General features: G+C 35.8%; 1 protein-coding gene across 1 annotated transcript; it reads right to left on the reverse strand.

Annotated features, from left to right (window-relative positions):
- Positions 1 to 10,558: 10,558 nt before the first annotated feature.
- On the reverse strand, positions 10,559 to 11,818 carry LOC136350138 (uncharacterized). The gene has a single exon (XM_066301654.1). The coding sequence runs from the start codon at positions 11,816 to 11,818 to the stop codon at positions 10,559 to 10,561; it is 1,260 nt and encodes a 419-aa protein (XP_066157751.1).
- Positions 11,819 to 17,804: the final 5,986 nt, after the last annotated feature.

A 17,804-nucleotide genomic window follows, 5' to 3' on the forward strand; every position in this document is an offset into this window, starting at 1 on the left:
GCAGTGACGTATAGCTTTCAATTAAAAAAGAAAAAATAAAAAATAATAAATTACAAAAATAGAAGGACGTTTGTTTACGTGAATTATATAAAAGTGAGAACTAATAGTCTCGTCCTTGCTACTAGTACCCTTCAATATGAGTAGCTTTAAACCGTTTCATGAAAAAAATTAAAAGAAAAACCCGAAAAATATTATATTAACCCGAAAAGTGTAATAGTAACCCGAAAAGTGTAATAGTAACCCGAAAAATATAATAGTGACCTGGCAAATTAATAATAACCTGATAAATGTAATAGTAACCTGACAAATATAATAGTAACCTGAATTAACCCGGCAAATGTAATTGTAACGCGAAAATTAAAATAGTAACCTGGCAAATATGTGTGTGTATATGTATATTTTGAAACTACGTTCTCGACTTGAATATAAAAAAAATGAAATCGTTCTGGTTCTGTTAGAGAAGGTATCTTAAACTGACATATTTTCTAGAGTAACTTGTAAATCTAAATTATTATGACGATGAAAAAATCCAAATAAAGAAACGACTGATTGAATTGTTAGAGAGGCAAATAATTTTAAAAAATTAGAAAAAAAAGAAAAAGTTAGAAGGAAAACGTGTACTTAGCTCCCATTTTTTTTAATTACCCGAACCTTCACGAATGTTAGATGTTAGCCTAATCAAGCTATACGTCACTGCAAAATTTCGTTAAAATATGCTAAGAAACGCCAGAGTTATTGTTGCAAAAGTCACTTTTCGACTATCTCCGGTTAGCCGAGATTGGCCAACTGATTCCAGACACTACACCATGCATATGCGAAATACGTCTTAAGTGGGAGTTTTCGATTTGTGTCACGATGTCGACTTCAAAAAGTTAAGAGAAATCTTTGTGACGTTTCATATTTTTCCGAAATCTCAAAAACCACCAAAAATCCTACTAATCCTAAAATGCTGTGATTCTATTGTTATTGTTGTTGTTATTATTATATGTATAAATCTAAAGTTCTACATAGGACATATACATTCCTGTTTTTTATTCTCTTCTAGTTATATTTAGTAGGTATAAAAGTTGTTTTGTTCGTCTCACTGTTTCGTATGGTGCCAAAACCCTATTTTTAAATAATTTTTTTTTTTTTTTTTTTTTTTTTTTTTTTATATCTATTTACAATCTGTACAAAAACAATAAGTAAATGCGCTGAAAGACGTTGGCAATGGTTGGATATAGTGTCTTGATTGGAACTTAACAATATAAGTTCCTCCAGATGCCCAATGGCTGGTCACTTAATATTACTGGTTCTCACACATATCTTCAGCTGCTAAAGCGCTCCGGCAGATCAGGTGGCTTGTATCGTTTTAGTCTTCTTGAGATGGTCTCCTCGCTGAGTAGATGGCCAGTCAGATGGTTGGGATGATTGTCCAGTCTGTCCTGGTATTTTTGGGAGAACCTGGCAATCTCTCCTCGAACCCAAGGCATGTTAAGGTCCAAGTGGATGGTTTTATTGTCAACATACCAGGGGCTTTTAGTCAGGTACCTAAGCGTTTTTGATTGGAACCGTTGTATGATTTCGATGTTCGAGTGACTGGCTGTTCCCCAGAGTTGTATTCCATAGGTCCATATTGGTTTCAAGATAACTTTGTATATGAGAATTTTGTTCTCTACGGAGAGCTGCGATTTGTGCCCTATTAGCCAATACATTTTTTTCGTAGTCAAATCAAGCTCTTTGCGCTTTGACTGTATGTGACTTTTCCAGTTCAGTCGCTTATCGAGGTGCATTCCAAGGTATTTGGCTGACTCGTGTTGAGGAATTGTGACTCCATTCAGGGTGATCGGGGGGCAGTCCCCTTTTTTTAAAGTAAATGTTACATTTTTGGACTTAGCCTCGTTCACAGCAATTCGCCATTTGGAGAGCCATTCCTCTACGCCGTGAAGTTCGTTTTGCATGGCATTGGCAGCTTGGGTACAATCTCTATCCACGGTTAGTATAGCAGTGTCGTCTGCGAATGTGGAGATAAATGTATCGCGACTGATAGGAATATCAGCGGTGTATAAATTATAGAGAGTTGGGCCCAAAACTGATTCCTGAGGAACGCCGGCATTCACATCATGCAATTTTGAGAGGTTGTCTTGGACCCTCACTTGGAAGATGCGCTCGGTTAGGTATGACTTCAATAAGACGTAGAACTGTGGTAGTTTGGTTTTTATTTTGAAGAGAAGTCCATTGAGCCAGACTCGATCAAAGGCTTGCTTCACATCCAGAAAGACTCCACAACAGTATTGCTTCTTTTCGAGGCACTCACTAATTTCTTTGGTCACTCTGTGTATTTGTTCGATTGTTGAGTGTTTGTTGCGAAATCCAAACTGGTGATCAGGAATTAAGTTTTCGTTCTCCACTAGGGGTTTTAGCCGTTTCAGTAGCAGTTTCTCAAAAACTTTAGACAGGATAGGCAGCAAGCTTATCGGCCAGTACGAAGAAGCCAAGTTAGGTGGTTTACCAGGTTTAGGTATCATCACTATTTGAGCCACCTTCCATTGTGATGGATAGCATGCAGTGCGAGTAATGGAGTTAAATAGGTTGGTGATGTATACTACAGCCTTACGTTTTAACCGTTTGAGTATTTCCGCTGTGATTAGGTCATACCCTGGTGCCTTTTTGATTTTCAGTGTTTTGATTACAGAGGTGATTTCTGACGGTGTAAACGTTTTTAATGGTTTGCACATAGGCACCGGACAGTTTAGAAAGTTTTCCACATCGGTTTGCCAATCGTCAGTTCTATTGGATGGGTGTGGGTTAAAGGTGTCGGCGAGGTGCATGGCAAAAGCGTCCGCTCGCTCTTGATCGCTTCTAGCCCACCCATTTGAAGTTCTGATAGGGAATGATTGGGACTTTGGACGTTTGAACGACTTGGCGGCCTTCCACAGAGTATAGTTGTTGTCATCCCAGGGTGAGAGGTTTTTAAGGAAATCAGCGAAGGAGTTGTTCCTGTGTTCTTCTAGGAGTTTTTTCAGTTCCTTTGTCAATTTGTTGAGTGTACTTTTATATTCGGGAGTTCGGTAGGTTTGCCACGTGCGCCTTGCCTTTCTTTTTTCTTTAATTTTTGCCTGAATTTCTATGGGGTAGTTTATTATTTTCCTACCTGGGTTTTGTGGAGAGTCTGGTGTTGCTTTGATAGCGGCCTCATGAATCAATTTAGTTAAACTCTCTGTTGCCTCATCGATGTTTCCTTGATTTTTTAGTGGAATTTTCAAATTTATGTTATCTTCGATGTGGTTGCCGAACTCATTCCAGTCAGTTCTAGAGCTACCCATTCTTGGTGGAGGTTTTTTGAGAATGACTTCAGAGCTGAGCATTAGAAGTATGCCAGAGTGGTCAGACGATAGTTCGTATACGGGTTCCAGTTGGGTATAATTTATTGGTATGCCAGAGGTGATGAAGACGTCTATTAGGTCTGGAATCTTAGTAGGATCGGTTGGCCAGTAGGTTGGTTGTCCGGTGGTGCACACGTTCAGATTTTTTTCCTCGATAACTTTGTGTAGAACTCTACCCCTTGAAGTCACCAGTCTTGAGCCCCACGAGGTGTGTTTTGCATTAAAATCGCCGCCAGCAACGAATTTATGTCCCAGTTTGTTGAAATAATCGCTCAGCTGATGGGACCGCAGTGCCTGCCTCGGTGGGCAATACACAGCAGAGACAACAAACGAGCCATCCTTGTCCTCAACCTGGACATTGGTGGCTTGGAGAGAATCGGATTCGGACTTTTCAATTTCATGGTGTTTGATGCTAGTTTTTATTATTATTGCCGACCCGCCGTGTGCTCTACCGTCGGGATGGCAAGTGCCATAGGTTTGATAACCGCGGATTCTTAGTGAGGATTTTCCGGTGAAGTGAGTCTCAGAAACCAGCATGATGTCTATGTTGTGTGAGGTGAGGTATTGTTCTATTTCAAGATTATGCTGGTTCAGTCCATTGGCATTCCAGAGAAGCAAGTTTATTGTTTTGTTAGCCATTAGAGTAATTTATTGACAAGAGATGTTAGGAGGGTGATGAGAGATGAAAGCTGTTCAGCTTGCTTGGCCAGAGCTGCTTCTAGTTTGTCAAATGCTTGGGCAATTTCGTTGGATGTGTTGGGTAGCGGGCCAGCGGATTGTGCATCGTTGGTGTTTTGCGTGACTTGGGCATAAGTTTTATTTGGGCGTATTGTCCCTGGTGAGGTTTGTTGAGGTTGCCGTTGATTTGTAGCTGTATTTATGTTTGTCAATGTAGTTGGGGCTGGGTGAGAACTAGGGCCCGTTCCTTGATTTTTCCTTTTTTTGATTTCTCGGTAGACCGAGCAACCTTTGTAGTTGGCTGGGTGTTGGCCTCCACACAGAGTACAAGTTGCTGGGGTCTCCCTGGATTTGGTGCATTCTGTAGTATCGTGTCCTCCACTGCACTTTACACAGCGATATGGGCGGTTGCAGTAGGATTTGGTGTGGCCGTATCTCTGGCAGCGCATGCACTGGACGATATCTCTCAGTTTCCGGGGGGGTTCAACAGTTATTTCGGCTCCAAGTAAGAGTTTCAATCGGTAAATATTTTGATTAAGTTGGTGTTGTGGCTCCAGATCCACGAAGAATAATGGTGTGGGTTCTTTGGTGGCCCTATGTGTAATGTTTGTTACGTTACGGACCTGGTACCCAAGTTCTTCTAACCGTTGTTTGATGTCATTGCTTGGGGTTGTTGGGTGTAGGTTTCTTAGTACAACCCGGAAAGACCGATCCTGCTTGAGTTGATGGGTATGATATTCGGCGCCTTCGTCTTTGAGGTATTTGACTATTGCACGAAAGCTGTCAACGGAGTTTGTGTTGAGCCTTATTTGGTTTTTATACACTGTCTTGTATGTGATTTCGCTGGGAAGATCGAGGTTTCGCAATTTTTCTTGTAGCTTGGTGATATTAGTGATACCAGGTATATATATGGGTGGAGGTTTGGGAATAGTTTGGCTTGTCCTTTCTTCATTGCCTTCATCGTCACTTAGAGCTGCGTAGTGATTATTTGTAGGAACAGGGAGAAACATTTTTTTGGTAGCATTTGTTGGACTGCTTGGGTTGCTTGTTCTCTGACGTTTTTTACTTTTGACTGCTTGCCAGTCATTGGTTTGGCTTCGAAATATCGTAATTGGTGATACTGTTTGCGAGGCGAATTTTGTTGTGTTGTGTCGAGGTGAAGGTTGGAGGTGATAATTTTCGCTAATGGTTACTATTTCCTCCGTTTCATTCCCGTCCATAGTTAGTCGTTGGGCTGCGTTATTTTTTTAGTGATATCGAAATGAGAAGACTCGGGTATAGTGTCTGATATCAGTGAGAAAATGTTAAGATTCTTGGAATAGTTTTAGTACAAAGAACTTTGGGCCGAAAAAAAAAACCTTGTTTTTCACTTTAGCACTCTTAGCACGTCCTATCTCTGCTGTGGTCAGAAGACGACCATTACTCAAAAAAAAAAAAATTAAAGTGAGTTTGTGAAGTGTTTCATTGAATTCAAATTTGAAAAACTACTTAAAAAGTACAGATACTGTTTCGATAATCCGTTATGTTTGAGGTTTCGTAAAGAAAGTGATACGAGATTACTGCTTATCCACCATTTGTTTAACGTGAGTGTAACAAAAAGAAAAGACAAAAACACGACGTGTCATAAAAATAGTTATAACTTGGCCCTTTAAAAATAGTCTAAACTTGTATTAGTTAAAATAATTCGTATGTTGAAATAGATAAAAGTTTATAGTTTCGTCTCAAATGTATGGAAATTTGAAGAGAATAATTAAGGGATGCGTGTTATGCCAACGCTCACATCTTGCTAGACGCTGAATAAGATATTTGGCGTATCGATTGAATAGTTTATATTATTTTTCGATGACGAATCGGGTTGCTAAAAGGAACAGAACTGATTCGGAATTCTTTGCGATCAGACACTTTTGTATTTTTTTTGTTATTAAAATCTCGTTATCGAACCGTTAGTTCCAATTTTAAAAATTACCGAAAATTAAATTTACACACAACATAACTTGCATTCCCTTTTCCATTTTGGTATCTTAAAGAAGTCCTGCTTAAATTTGTGTTTTTCTTATTTTATACCGACTAATAAAAAAAATCTAATAGGTATGTATGTATGTAGGCTTTTTCTTAACTTGTCTAAGGTTTTATTTCTGAGTTGTTACAATTAGGGGCTTACTAACTTAACTAAGAGGATACTTGCGTTCCTTCACGACACTCCCGACACTTCACCGAATCGTTACCTCGAGAAAAAAGAGAACGTCCCAGTTTCTCCAATACCTTAAATGCTACTTTCTGGGGCAATAAACCAGCGGCGTACCCTAACCAGAGACCGATTCCCGATCCGCCATGTGGCCAGCCATATCTGAACGTCATAAACCATCCTTTGTCAGAACCGTTGTCGACTGCCCTTCGACCCTTTTTCCTGGTTCTAACAAAGAGATGCTCGACTTTCTTTTACTTCATGCGGCTCTCGACCAAGGATAATTACTGGAAAAATTCCAGTAATGCTGCGAACCACATGAACTCAGTGACCATACACCATCACTCTTCATTCCCCTAACCTTTTTTTTTTTGTGAAGGCAAAAAAAATGCATTTACGCACTACCCCCGAGTCTTGGTGTTCGGATCGACTCGGGGAGTGTGGGACTCACTTCAGAATACCCACTAAAAAAAAATATCCCTCTGTTTTCTCCGATGAAGGTAGGAATTATCTTTCGACATTACTTCCACCCGCATCTGTCTCCTTCTACATTTCCCGTTCCTCTGTTTCTTTTTGTTTTATAATTTCCACTATTAGTTTCATTATAATTTCGTTTTTTTCTTCCTTTTCAGTTATATGTTCTATGAAATTTTCTGTTGTTAGCTTTTCCCCTATAATTGTTTCCATTTCTCCTCTGTAACCATTCCATCTATCGCAATTAAGTATCGTGTGTTCCGCCGTATCTTGTGAGATACAGTATACACATTTTTCTTCGCTTTTGATCTTAAAACGGTTTAAGTACTCTCCAAACATCCGTGCCCCGTCAGGTACTGTGTTAGGTAATAATTTGTTTCACTGAATTTACATTTTAGCCATTTATCTAGTTTAGGTATTATTTTTTTTGTTTGTGCTTTGTCTGTTAAATTGTTCCATTTCTGTTGCCATTTTTCAAGTAACTTGTTTGTTTCTTCTTCCCTATTTATGTTTTTCTCTTTATATAATTTGTTTCTTAGTTCCACCTGTAGTTCCATTGGGAGTATTTTCGCGACCACGCATAGGGCTTCATACGACACGGTTCTGTATGCGCAACAAACACGTAATAATATTTTTCTATGAGCCCTTTGTAGTATGTTAACATTCCTTTTTTGTTTCAGGGCGTCACTCCATACCGGCGCCCCATATAGGATTATGGATTCTATTACCGTTGCTACTAGTTTTCTTTTATATGTTTTGGGACCTTTTACATTTGGTAAGATTCTCGATAGATTGTTAGTCACTCGTTCTGCCTTATTTGCAGCTTCCTGTATATGGTACTTCCAATTCAGATTTTCCCCTATGTAAACACCAAGGTATTTAATGTAGTCTTTAGTTTTAATTTTCACGTTGTTTATATCAAATTCAAATTCTTGTAGATTTCTCTTCGTGCTTGTCAAAACTGCCTCTGTTTTCTCGGGATGTATATTTAATTTATTGTTTTCTGTCCATTTTAAGATTTTTGTTATAATTTTGTCTGTTTTAACTTTCAACTCCTGTATGTTCCTGGCCCTGATGTTTACTGCTACATCGTCTGCGTAGGCGATAATTTCGGTGCCCTCTACTGTGTCCAGTTGTAGGATTCCGTCATAGAATATATTCCACAATTGTGGCCCTAATACGGAACCCTGTGGTACCCCCCTTGTTACTGGCATCAAACTTCCGTCTCCTAGCTGTATCATTCTTTGTTGTAAATAGTTTTTTATGACCGTAATTAAATATTGACTGATGTTTTTTCTTTTCATTGCAGATACTATTTCCATCCACCCGACCGAATTAAAGGCGTTTTGTACATCTAATGTGATTAATAGGCAATATCTTCTGTGTTGGCATGCTTTTTTTCTTTCTAATTGTGCACTATGTAAAGCCTTATTTATCGCGTCTAGAGTTGAAAATCCTTTTCTAAATCCAAACTGGTTACCGTTTAAGGCCGATTTTTTGTTCAATTCAATATTTATACGATTCAAAATTAAATTTTCAAAAACCTTTTCAAGACTATTAATCAATGAGATGGGTCTGTAGTTGTCCTCGTCGCTCACATTTTTTTTTGTTTTTTTATTAAAACGAGCCTGCTAACTTTCCAATCGTTTGGTATTATGCCTGTATTCAATATTTCGTTATATATTCTTAGAAATAATTTTTTGTTTGTCGATATCAGGGTCTTTATAATTTCTGGCTGTATACAGTCGGGGCCCGGTGCCTTCTTTGTTTTTAGTTTACCGACCGCTTCGATTAATTCTTGTTCCGAAAATTGTATAACATTATTTGCTGTTTCTTTTGCCCACTCGATTACGTTTCCCTCGGGAAATAATTTTCTGTAGATTTCAATCTCTTTCTTTCGTTAGTTTTGTCTGGTTTGTTTTTATTTTCCCCCGTACAATCTTATATGCGTGTCCCCATATGTCTTTGTCCAAGTCTCTCAGTAGGTTGTTCCATGTTTGTGTCTTCGCCCTTCCAATTGCCTTCCTTAATTTTTTCCTAATCTCTTTATGTGCTTGTGTTACCTTTATCTTTTCTTCCTCTGATATGTTATTTTTTTTTATTTATTCTCGTTTTTTCTCTATTTTTCCTTAAACATTCTTTTCTTATCTGTGATATTGTGTCATTCCACCAGTAGATTGCTTTTTTATTAGAACCTTTTGTATTTCTTCTTCTAATCAGCTCCGAGTTGCATGCTTTAATAATGAGGTCTGTGATATTTTCTGCATTTATATTTTGTTTATTTTTTGATATTATTTTTTTAAATCTGTTATTGAGTAAATCCATGTTTACGTTTTCTATTTTCCATCCGCTATTGCTTACCTGTACTTGTGGTTTTAAACTTGCGCAGTGTATTCTGTATGTGATGTATTTGTGTAGACTAAGGCTTTCTTCTTCCAGTACTTGCCAGTCCTGTATTTAATTTATTATATTTTCAGTTGCAAGGGTGATATCTATGATGGAGGTAGACTCGTTTCTCACAAAAGTAGGTTTGTTGCCCCTATTTGCCGTTAATAGGTTATATTGTGCCATCCATTCGCTTATACTTCTTCCATTAGCGTCTTCTCTACATTCATTCCATAAGGGGGATTTCGCGTTGAAATCCCCTCCTAGTAATACAGGTTTTTTGTGTGCAATCATAGACCGTCCAATATCGTGTAAGTAATTTTCGTATTGTTGTGTGTTAATGTTTGGTGATATGTATCAGCTATATATTACTCTGTCTTTGAGTTCCAGCCAGCAGGCACCTTTGCATGCACCCACATTGCTTATTTTAATATTTGTATTTAAAATTATAATTGCAGTATCTCCATTACAGTCTGTTATCCAGTTATGTGTTTTGGCTGTTTTTTTGTTCAGTTCACTAATAAGAATTATGTCTATGTTATTTTCTTTGGTAGTTATGAACATTAGGTCCGTTGCTCTTTTATCTCTTCCCAAATTTATTTGTGCTATTTTAATATCTATAGTCCCCATTGATAATGTTGTTGTTTTGTTTTGTTGTAAAAATCACAGTCCTCTCTGTTGCAATTACTTTTTATTATCTAGCTTATCGCTCTTTGTATCCCCGATTGTTCTGTCGTTTTCTCCCCTTTGCTGTCTTTTTTTATCTTCGTTTGTTTCGTTCTGTGTCTGTTCATTTACTATTTCTTTATTTACAGGTTTATTTATTTCCCTCCTACTTCTAGATATCATTCTTCTAAATACTTTGCACCGCATGCCACCCGTAGAATGTCCCGTTACCTCACACGTTACGCAGAATTCCACGTTTTTGCACTCTTTGGAGGAGTGTTCTCCTTTTCCGCATTTATAGCATAAACCACTTCTGTCGGGTCCCACGCAATGTCTAGCATTGTTCGTATCCCCAGCAGCGATAGCAACGATTAATGTCTATCTTTGTTTCTATATTGCACCAAGTGAATCCTATTCTTATCCTTCCCTTAATTTTATCTATGCTGCCCAATGGGCCTGAAACAGTTACCGTTTGCGTATTATTCACTGTCGGACGGGTTTCACTAATGTATATTTCTTCTATTTTTTCAATTTTTTCACCTATTGCTTTCCTAATTTCTTCTTTTCTAGTCAGGGCATCTATGCCTCTAATATATACTGTTTTCCTTTTTTGTGTTTCTCCTATGGTTTTTACTTTTGCGTTTATAATTTTTTGATTTATTGTCTCTTTTAGCTCGTTTAATGTTTTTTGATCTTTGTCTGTAATTATTAATAGTTTTCCTTCCCTTGTGCTTCTTATACTGTTAATTTTTTTGCTAGCTTCAGTTCCCCGGACGCAGTCCTTTACTGTTTTTAGAACCTCGTTTTATCCTGTTCCTGCTTGTTCTATCACCAAGGCATAGCTCTTTTTTTCTTTGTTTGATTCAGTGCTGTTTGTTTCGTCTTTGTTTGTATATATTACTACGTTTGTTTCAGTTCCTGTAAATATCAATTCTATCATTTTTCTTAATCTTTCTGTGCTAATTTTATTTATAGTGTGCATTGCGATCCATTCGTCTCCTCTAGTTTCTTCTCTAATATCTTTTATTCTGTCATATAAATCTTTTTCCGTCCCGTCGTATTCAATTTTAATTAATTTCCTAACGTTTGCACCTTTGTCTTTATGTGACCTGATAGTTGTTTTTTGTTCCAGTACTTCGAATTTTCCAGTGGCCTCTAAAAGTTCCGGAAAGCGCTCCCTGTAGGTCCGCTGTATGCTTTTTTCCATTTTCTTATCTTCAGTGTCCACTATCACTACTTTCGTCACGTTATCCTTTGTTTGTACTGGATTGCCGATTTTAATTTCTGTATTTTTATAAATTATGTTGCTCCATCTTTTATTAACTATTTTGTCGTACGTCTCATAATTATTATCTCCGTTTATATTTGTTAAATATTCGTTTCCTGGTTGCCCTAAATTTTTTTCTATATTAATTAAATGTTGTTTTAGTTTGTTGTTTTCTTTTTTAAGTTCTTCAATTTCGTCCCTTAGTGCCACCATATCCTCATTAGTTACCTCTTCGTTATTCTTATTTGGTTTATTTTCTTCCTTTATGGCTTGATTTAGCATTCCACTTATCTTCCCCACTAATGTTTTAATGGGTACATGTACATTTTTATTATCTTTGATAAAGTTATTCAGTTGTTTCATATACGTTTCCATGTTTTTCAGAGTTTTTTCTATTTGTCTCGTTTGTGTTGTGTCTGTTGTTTTATTGTTTTTTGTATTTATTTCCCATTTTCTCTTCTTTTTTGGCATAGAGTCCGGTGTATCTTCCTTGTTTTCCACTGTTGTATCGATATCAAAACTGCTATCCCATTCCAAAGCATCTTGTTTTGGAATATGAAATAGATCCTCCTGGCCTTGACTTCTATTTCTATGTGGAGGAGTTCTTTTAATAGAGCTTCTCCTCTTGAAGTTCCCCGTATCGTCCACTGTCTCAAACTCTTGGCCTACTGTCTCTCCCAATGTAGCAGAGTTGCCCCCTCCGTATCCTATGGGGCAGACCTCCTCCAATGAGGAGGTGCGGGATTCCCGGTTTCCCGGACCCGCCCGGAGAAAATTTTCCTTCTGCTTGCTCACCATTCTGGGTGTTTTGGTTGGTTTTGGTTTCAGGTACTCTTCTTCATCCCTTCCGGCTTGGGAGACCCTTCCGGGAAACAAAGTCCCCGCCGGTATGGCATAAAGAATCGCTGCACCCTACTCAGCCTCTACACCACGTCAAGGTACCAACTCCAGTAGAGGTCATTCCCCTAACCTAGCCTCAATTATAGTTACTTTACAATGTACATCCTATTTGCATCTCGATTTGGTCAGACGGCAACAATTATACTTATTAATTAATATTTACAAAATATTGCAGCGATCTGACAAACGGATCCTACATGTATATATGATGACAGGTATATAGGTCGAGACGATTTTGAACAGTTGTAGTTGACCCTACAATGACTAATAATGAGAAATAATAATCGAAGACTTGCGCATATTTAAGTTGTTTTTGATATTTCAGATTTCTAATAAATTTAACCTAACGATTTGTGTCAAAAAGAAAACTCCTATTTAAGATTCGCCCTTTATACGAGGAGGGGTTATTCTCACCCAACCTGTCCCTTAAAAGTTTGTTGGTTTGTTGAAATCTAAATGTGATACGAATTTGAAAATTTCCTATAAAGTTCTTTCTACTGTGTTTACTATTTTCTTTTAATGTTTGCAACTTACTATCATTTCCGGTTTAAACGTGTTAAATAGCTGTCGATCCTGAGTGATACATTTCCTACCTACTCTTTTTCGGTATAATATCCCAAACCCGGCGCTTTCGCCATTTTTAGATATTTGATCTGGAATTAAAAACAAGCCTCCGTAATGATCCATTTCAAAATTACTTGTATCTGCAGTCTTGAGTTTACATTTAGTTCCTCTTTATGTGGGTTATTATTGCAGTAGTAAGGAATGTCGTTCAACATCAAACTCTTTATAATCTAAATAATTTTCAAAGTAATTCAATTTTTTTTTTAAGTACTAGTTGACATTCGAAAAATAAATAATACGTTACCTATCGCAAATTAAAGTTTTTTTTTTTTAATCAAAGTTATTACCAAATTCAAATAATAAAACTTAATTATTTCGAACCATGGTTTGGAACGACATGGGTAACTCTGATGATAAGCTTTGATCAAGAATTAAATTTTCTAGTTACGATTGTTTGAAGTTAAGATGAATGGTGTTTCGTTTTAAAAAATTCACTTTTACAACTTCAAAAAATATATATAAATGTTAAGAACGGTACTGCAATACTAAAACCTATAATTATCAAGAGTGTAAACTAAAGATTATGTATTGTATTGACGTTTTGCGAAATGTTTCGTTCGTGTTTACTATACCTGTGGATATTTGCACAAATTGAAAATTGATCGTTACGAAGACACGTTTATAATTCGAGATTGAATGTTTTAAAAATGATAAGGAATCTAAGAAAGGGACTTTATACCGAAAATGTTACGTAGAATTTAAAAACAAATTAATATACTAGAGACCCCATTTGAAATAGGCAAGCCAGGACAACTATTTCTGATCAAACCGGAAGTAACCCGAAGTTGAAAATTTGTATTCAAGTTAACTTAATGTCCAATTTTCAAATTCTGGATCAATTTTGCATTTACATCCTAATAATCTTTTAATGAACAAGTTGGGCCTATGACCCTGTGTATACGAAGTTCGCCATTAGTCCGAGCTCGGTTTCTGGTATTTTTGTATCAAATATCCAAATATCGATATGAAAACTTTAGTATTGTACTTCTTTATGTTAGAAAGCTGTGTGATTTAATAATATTTTCGTTAATGTGAGGTGTTCGATTTTCGCTGAACGGCATAAATTCGTACTTTTTTAAATAGCAACCCATAGTTTTTTGATGTCTTTCTAATGTAATATTTAATTCTCTTTCTAATGTAATATTTAATTCTCTGCCGATTTGCAATAACATTTTTTTTCAAATATTACGGTTTTGGAAGTTATCTTATAATGAACCTTCAGAACTCAAAAAATAATTAGTTTTGTAAAAAAATAATTTTAGATGAAAGTTGACGAAGTAGAAATACGTGGTGACTAATAATGCATAATGACTTGATAAATCGAGTTATTGTGCTTTTGTTAAATAGAAGCAAAGCCTGCTATAATAAATCTGTCAAGTTATAAAATAATGCCTGCTGTGTTATAATTGATATTTTGTAAATACCTTCTTGGCTGTGAATATCAAATGAAAAGATGTCATTGGTAATCGACACAAAGTTAAAAACGACTTTACAAATCTTTGGGAAAAATCGTGAGTAACTTAAAATAAAAACAATGAGTTGCGGCTACTTGAAAATTTGCAATCTGGTGCAAAAAAAGTATGGTGGATTACAAGAATGTTTTAAAGTTTTCGATTATCTCTGACTTTCATTTATAAATTTACAAAAACGAATTTCCAAAATTCAAGAAACACCAGTTTTGTGATCTTTCTTTCTGAGTCTGCATTTTTCGAGAAATTACTTTGATGTGGCAAATGCTTTTATCGATATAAAATTTGTTTTTGTTAAAATGGAATTAGATTAAGAAAATATTTGAGCCTTTATTTTCATATCTAATCGCTATTTGGCGTGATTTATTCTTGTTATTCCACGCTGATTCTGCTTAGAGTCAATTCTCTTAGAGGACGAATAATAATCAGAGTCAGCATCGCCGATTGCCTTTTTAATCATAAGACATTAGTGTTAGTCAGTTCATTTTTACCGCTTCATGTAACCAGAACTTAAAATATAATAAACTCTTTTCGGATCGACTGGTGTTTAAATTAACAGTTTTATGTATTCGTTTTCTAAATTAAGTAAATCGAAACTTCGTCGAATGGCGTGACCGAGAACAGATATAAATGGCGAACCCCCTATATACATACGTGTGACTACCACGAATAATGACTAACATGAACAATGCTTAACCTGGACAATGATTAACCCGGATAATGATTAATCTAAACTATGGCTTGCAGAACACTTTGTTCGAAGATTTGACTGATTGCTTTGATATATAAAAAATATATAAATTGCCAAAATGATCGATTAATAATTTTAATTAATACTCGGGGTGCTCCTTTTTGTGTTAGATGGTAAAAAATCAAATGGGTTAATCTTGAACTTATTTTGAGATAAAAACTTCTTGTAAAAGCTCGACTTAAGTTACTTCCACTTTGACTTGCGAGATGTTGAAGTTTAATTTCGCTTTTCCCGATTCTCCTTAAACTTTTTACCATTCTTAAAAAAAAAAGAACATCCTTTATGTGACTTATGTTAATATGCATATAAATGTTTATACGGAGTGCTTCCAAAATGACTGACTGTCAAATCTTTTAATCGAGCGTGTTGTACGAGCCAGTTTTACAATATATATATTTTTATCTAATGTACGAGGTATTTAAGTAGGTGGTAGTGTGGGATACTACGTTGGGTGGTATACCAGAGGAGGTCGTTATAAATTGATATGGTGTCGGACGAAAAGGTTGCGACTTTTCTTATTCATAAAATTATACTGCTGCTGCTTTGGAACGAAATTTGACAAGCCTTTTCATCTCGAAAAATGTACAATATAATCTAATGTGATTTTCCTAATTTGTAGTATGGCAATGAGTCAAGTTCAAAAGTCGATGATTTTATCTGAACGCTTGAATGTGTGTTTATTCAAATATCTTATGAATTTCCTTAAATTCGTCTCTTTCTGTTGTTAGAAAATGTCAATAGAGAAATATTTTAGGAACTCTTCATTTTAATACTTTTAAGTACCACCTCCCGGCGCATTCGCCAAAACTTAAACGAGCCATTTATTGTGTTTCCGGATATTCGAGGTTTTTAGATTTTCTTTCTTTTTATAGTTTCTTACCTGCGTGTATATTCGTATATATTCGTGTGTATTCGCTGGAAGTCCCTGCTTATATATGTGTGAACGGGACGAGATTCGAAATGGAGAACCTACGATCGCCAGAATTAATAAAATTGCTGTTCCTTGTCGATTGGCGACGGGTCAACAAGAAATAAAACTCACCACCACCACCACCAATGTGTGGACGATTGAAAATGGTGGTTGGTTCTCGTTTCGATCGTTATAAATAATCGATGACATATTTACGAATATTGTCTATACGTTGGAAAATAAATTATTATTTTGTAGTATCCATCCGTTAATATTTATTTAGTGCGAATTATACAAATTTGAATAAAATCCACGTTTGAATTTAATTCCTCTGTTTGTTGTATTACTGACTAGGAAAATCGTGTTTACGAAATTCTCCGTAAATAACGAAGCCTTTTTAGATTTTATGGCGTAAATTATTTAAACAATGTATTCGTACGTCATAAAAAAAACGTTTGCTACAATTTTGTCGTAAAAGGGCTTGTTCCTCTGCACTTCAATAATTTTTTAATGATAACGGGACGATCAATTAAAAAACTCAATTATCGCCAAAACCTGTACCACACACTGGGTATCTGTACGAGTACCATTGGTTTTAAATCGATTCAGAATAAACTCCGTTCGTATTCCGTTCCGTATGCTGCACTACTACTTCCTAGCAAACACCCTGGTGCTTAGTGGAGATAGAAAATTTTCGAACGGACGTAGATACATTAGTTTCGAATCTATGTAACCCTATTTATCCTTATGCAAAGTCCCTTGATTTTTGATATAATAGCCAAAGGAGGATGATATCTTTTTGAAAATAAAATTAATTAATAGTAGTATTGTTTAAACGAGAACTAACGCTAAGTTTTAAAATAATTAATAATTGTTTAAATTCAATCTCGCTTATCTCCTTGTGAAAAACAAATTAAGAGCAAAAGAACGTTTCGTTTTGTTGTTAGTTTAGTGAACTATAATTTTGTCATAATATACGAAGTATAATGTAAGTACGGATTTTCCTTTTAACACGACGTAGATCTAAAAAAACTATGCAATATTTTTATGTGACATTTTTTCAAAATCTCAAAAAAACACGAAATATGCCCAGATGAGTTTTAATACGTTTTTGTATAAAATGTAAATTCGTTTCTGCATAAAAGAGTAATTCAACATAAAAAAAATAAAATGTCCCATAAAAAATTATCAGCTATAATTGCAAAAACGCAAAAAACATTTAATGTTTTTGCAAATGAAACCAATGGAGACAATTTCGAACACCTTTTGTAGCCAGTCCCAGTCCCGGAATGAGTAGCAGCTAAACTTGTATTACTTATTATAACTTTCTTAGGCGCATATTTCGGTGGTTTTTGAAATTTCGAAAAAATGTTATGTAAAAATATTGCTTAGTTTTTAAAGGTCTGTGTCGTGTTAAAAGCAAAACCCCCTACTTATGTTATCACTTGAATAGATCCTTTTACTTTGTATCGTTTGAAAGAGTGTACGTTGGGGAAACTTTTGTTTAAAACATAAGAATAAATTGGAACCGGAGTATTTGAAAACGTTAATTTGTCTACTTCTTCGTTTTAAAAAATGTCTCTGAAAACCACAAATAGTTGTAGTTAAAAGAAATTAACTTTATTGAATTGACTAATGAAATTATTTCGTATAAAATCACCTAAGGCCGATATTTTAAAAAATAACGAAAATTTGCAAAATAATTTTAAAAAAGACATTGCAGAATAAATTTGGATTATGTATATTCGAACCTATCCACCGATCTACACTGGTGGCCAAAAGCAAATTAAAAATCCTAAGCTAGGATGGTTCCATTGCTGCTGTGGGTCCCACACTATTGCTATCTTCTAAACCTCGTAAACGATGTTATTGATCACAAGGATTACGTTTGCTTAATTTTTCTTTGGTCGTAGGTGGCGGCGCTCAACTTGGCGAAGGCGTCACGATTTACAATTGTATGAACGAAAACAAAGTTTTCGACGTTTTCGTTTTGAGCAATATTGAAGAGTAAAAAACTGACGCCGGTTCCCATAAAACTGGTAACTTACATTTCGCTGGGAACTCAATTTATACTCGATAGAGTTAACTTTATTCAAATGATTTAGTAAGAGTCAGTTGTAACTTGGTCTT

This window comes from Euwallacea fornicatus, unplaced genomic scaffold (assembly GCF_040115645.1).
Source record: "Euwallacea fornicatus isolate EFF26 unplaced genomic scaffold, ASM4011564v1 scaffold_122, whole genome shotgun sequence".
Classification (NCBI taxonomy): Eukaryota; Metazoa; Arthropoda; class Insecta; order Coleoptera; family Curculionidae; genus Euwallacea; species Euwallacea fornicatus.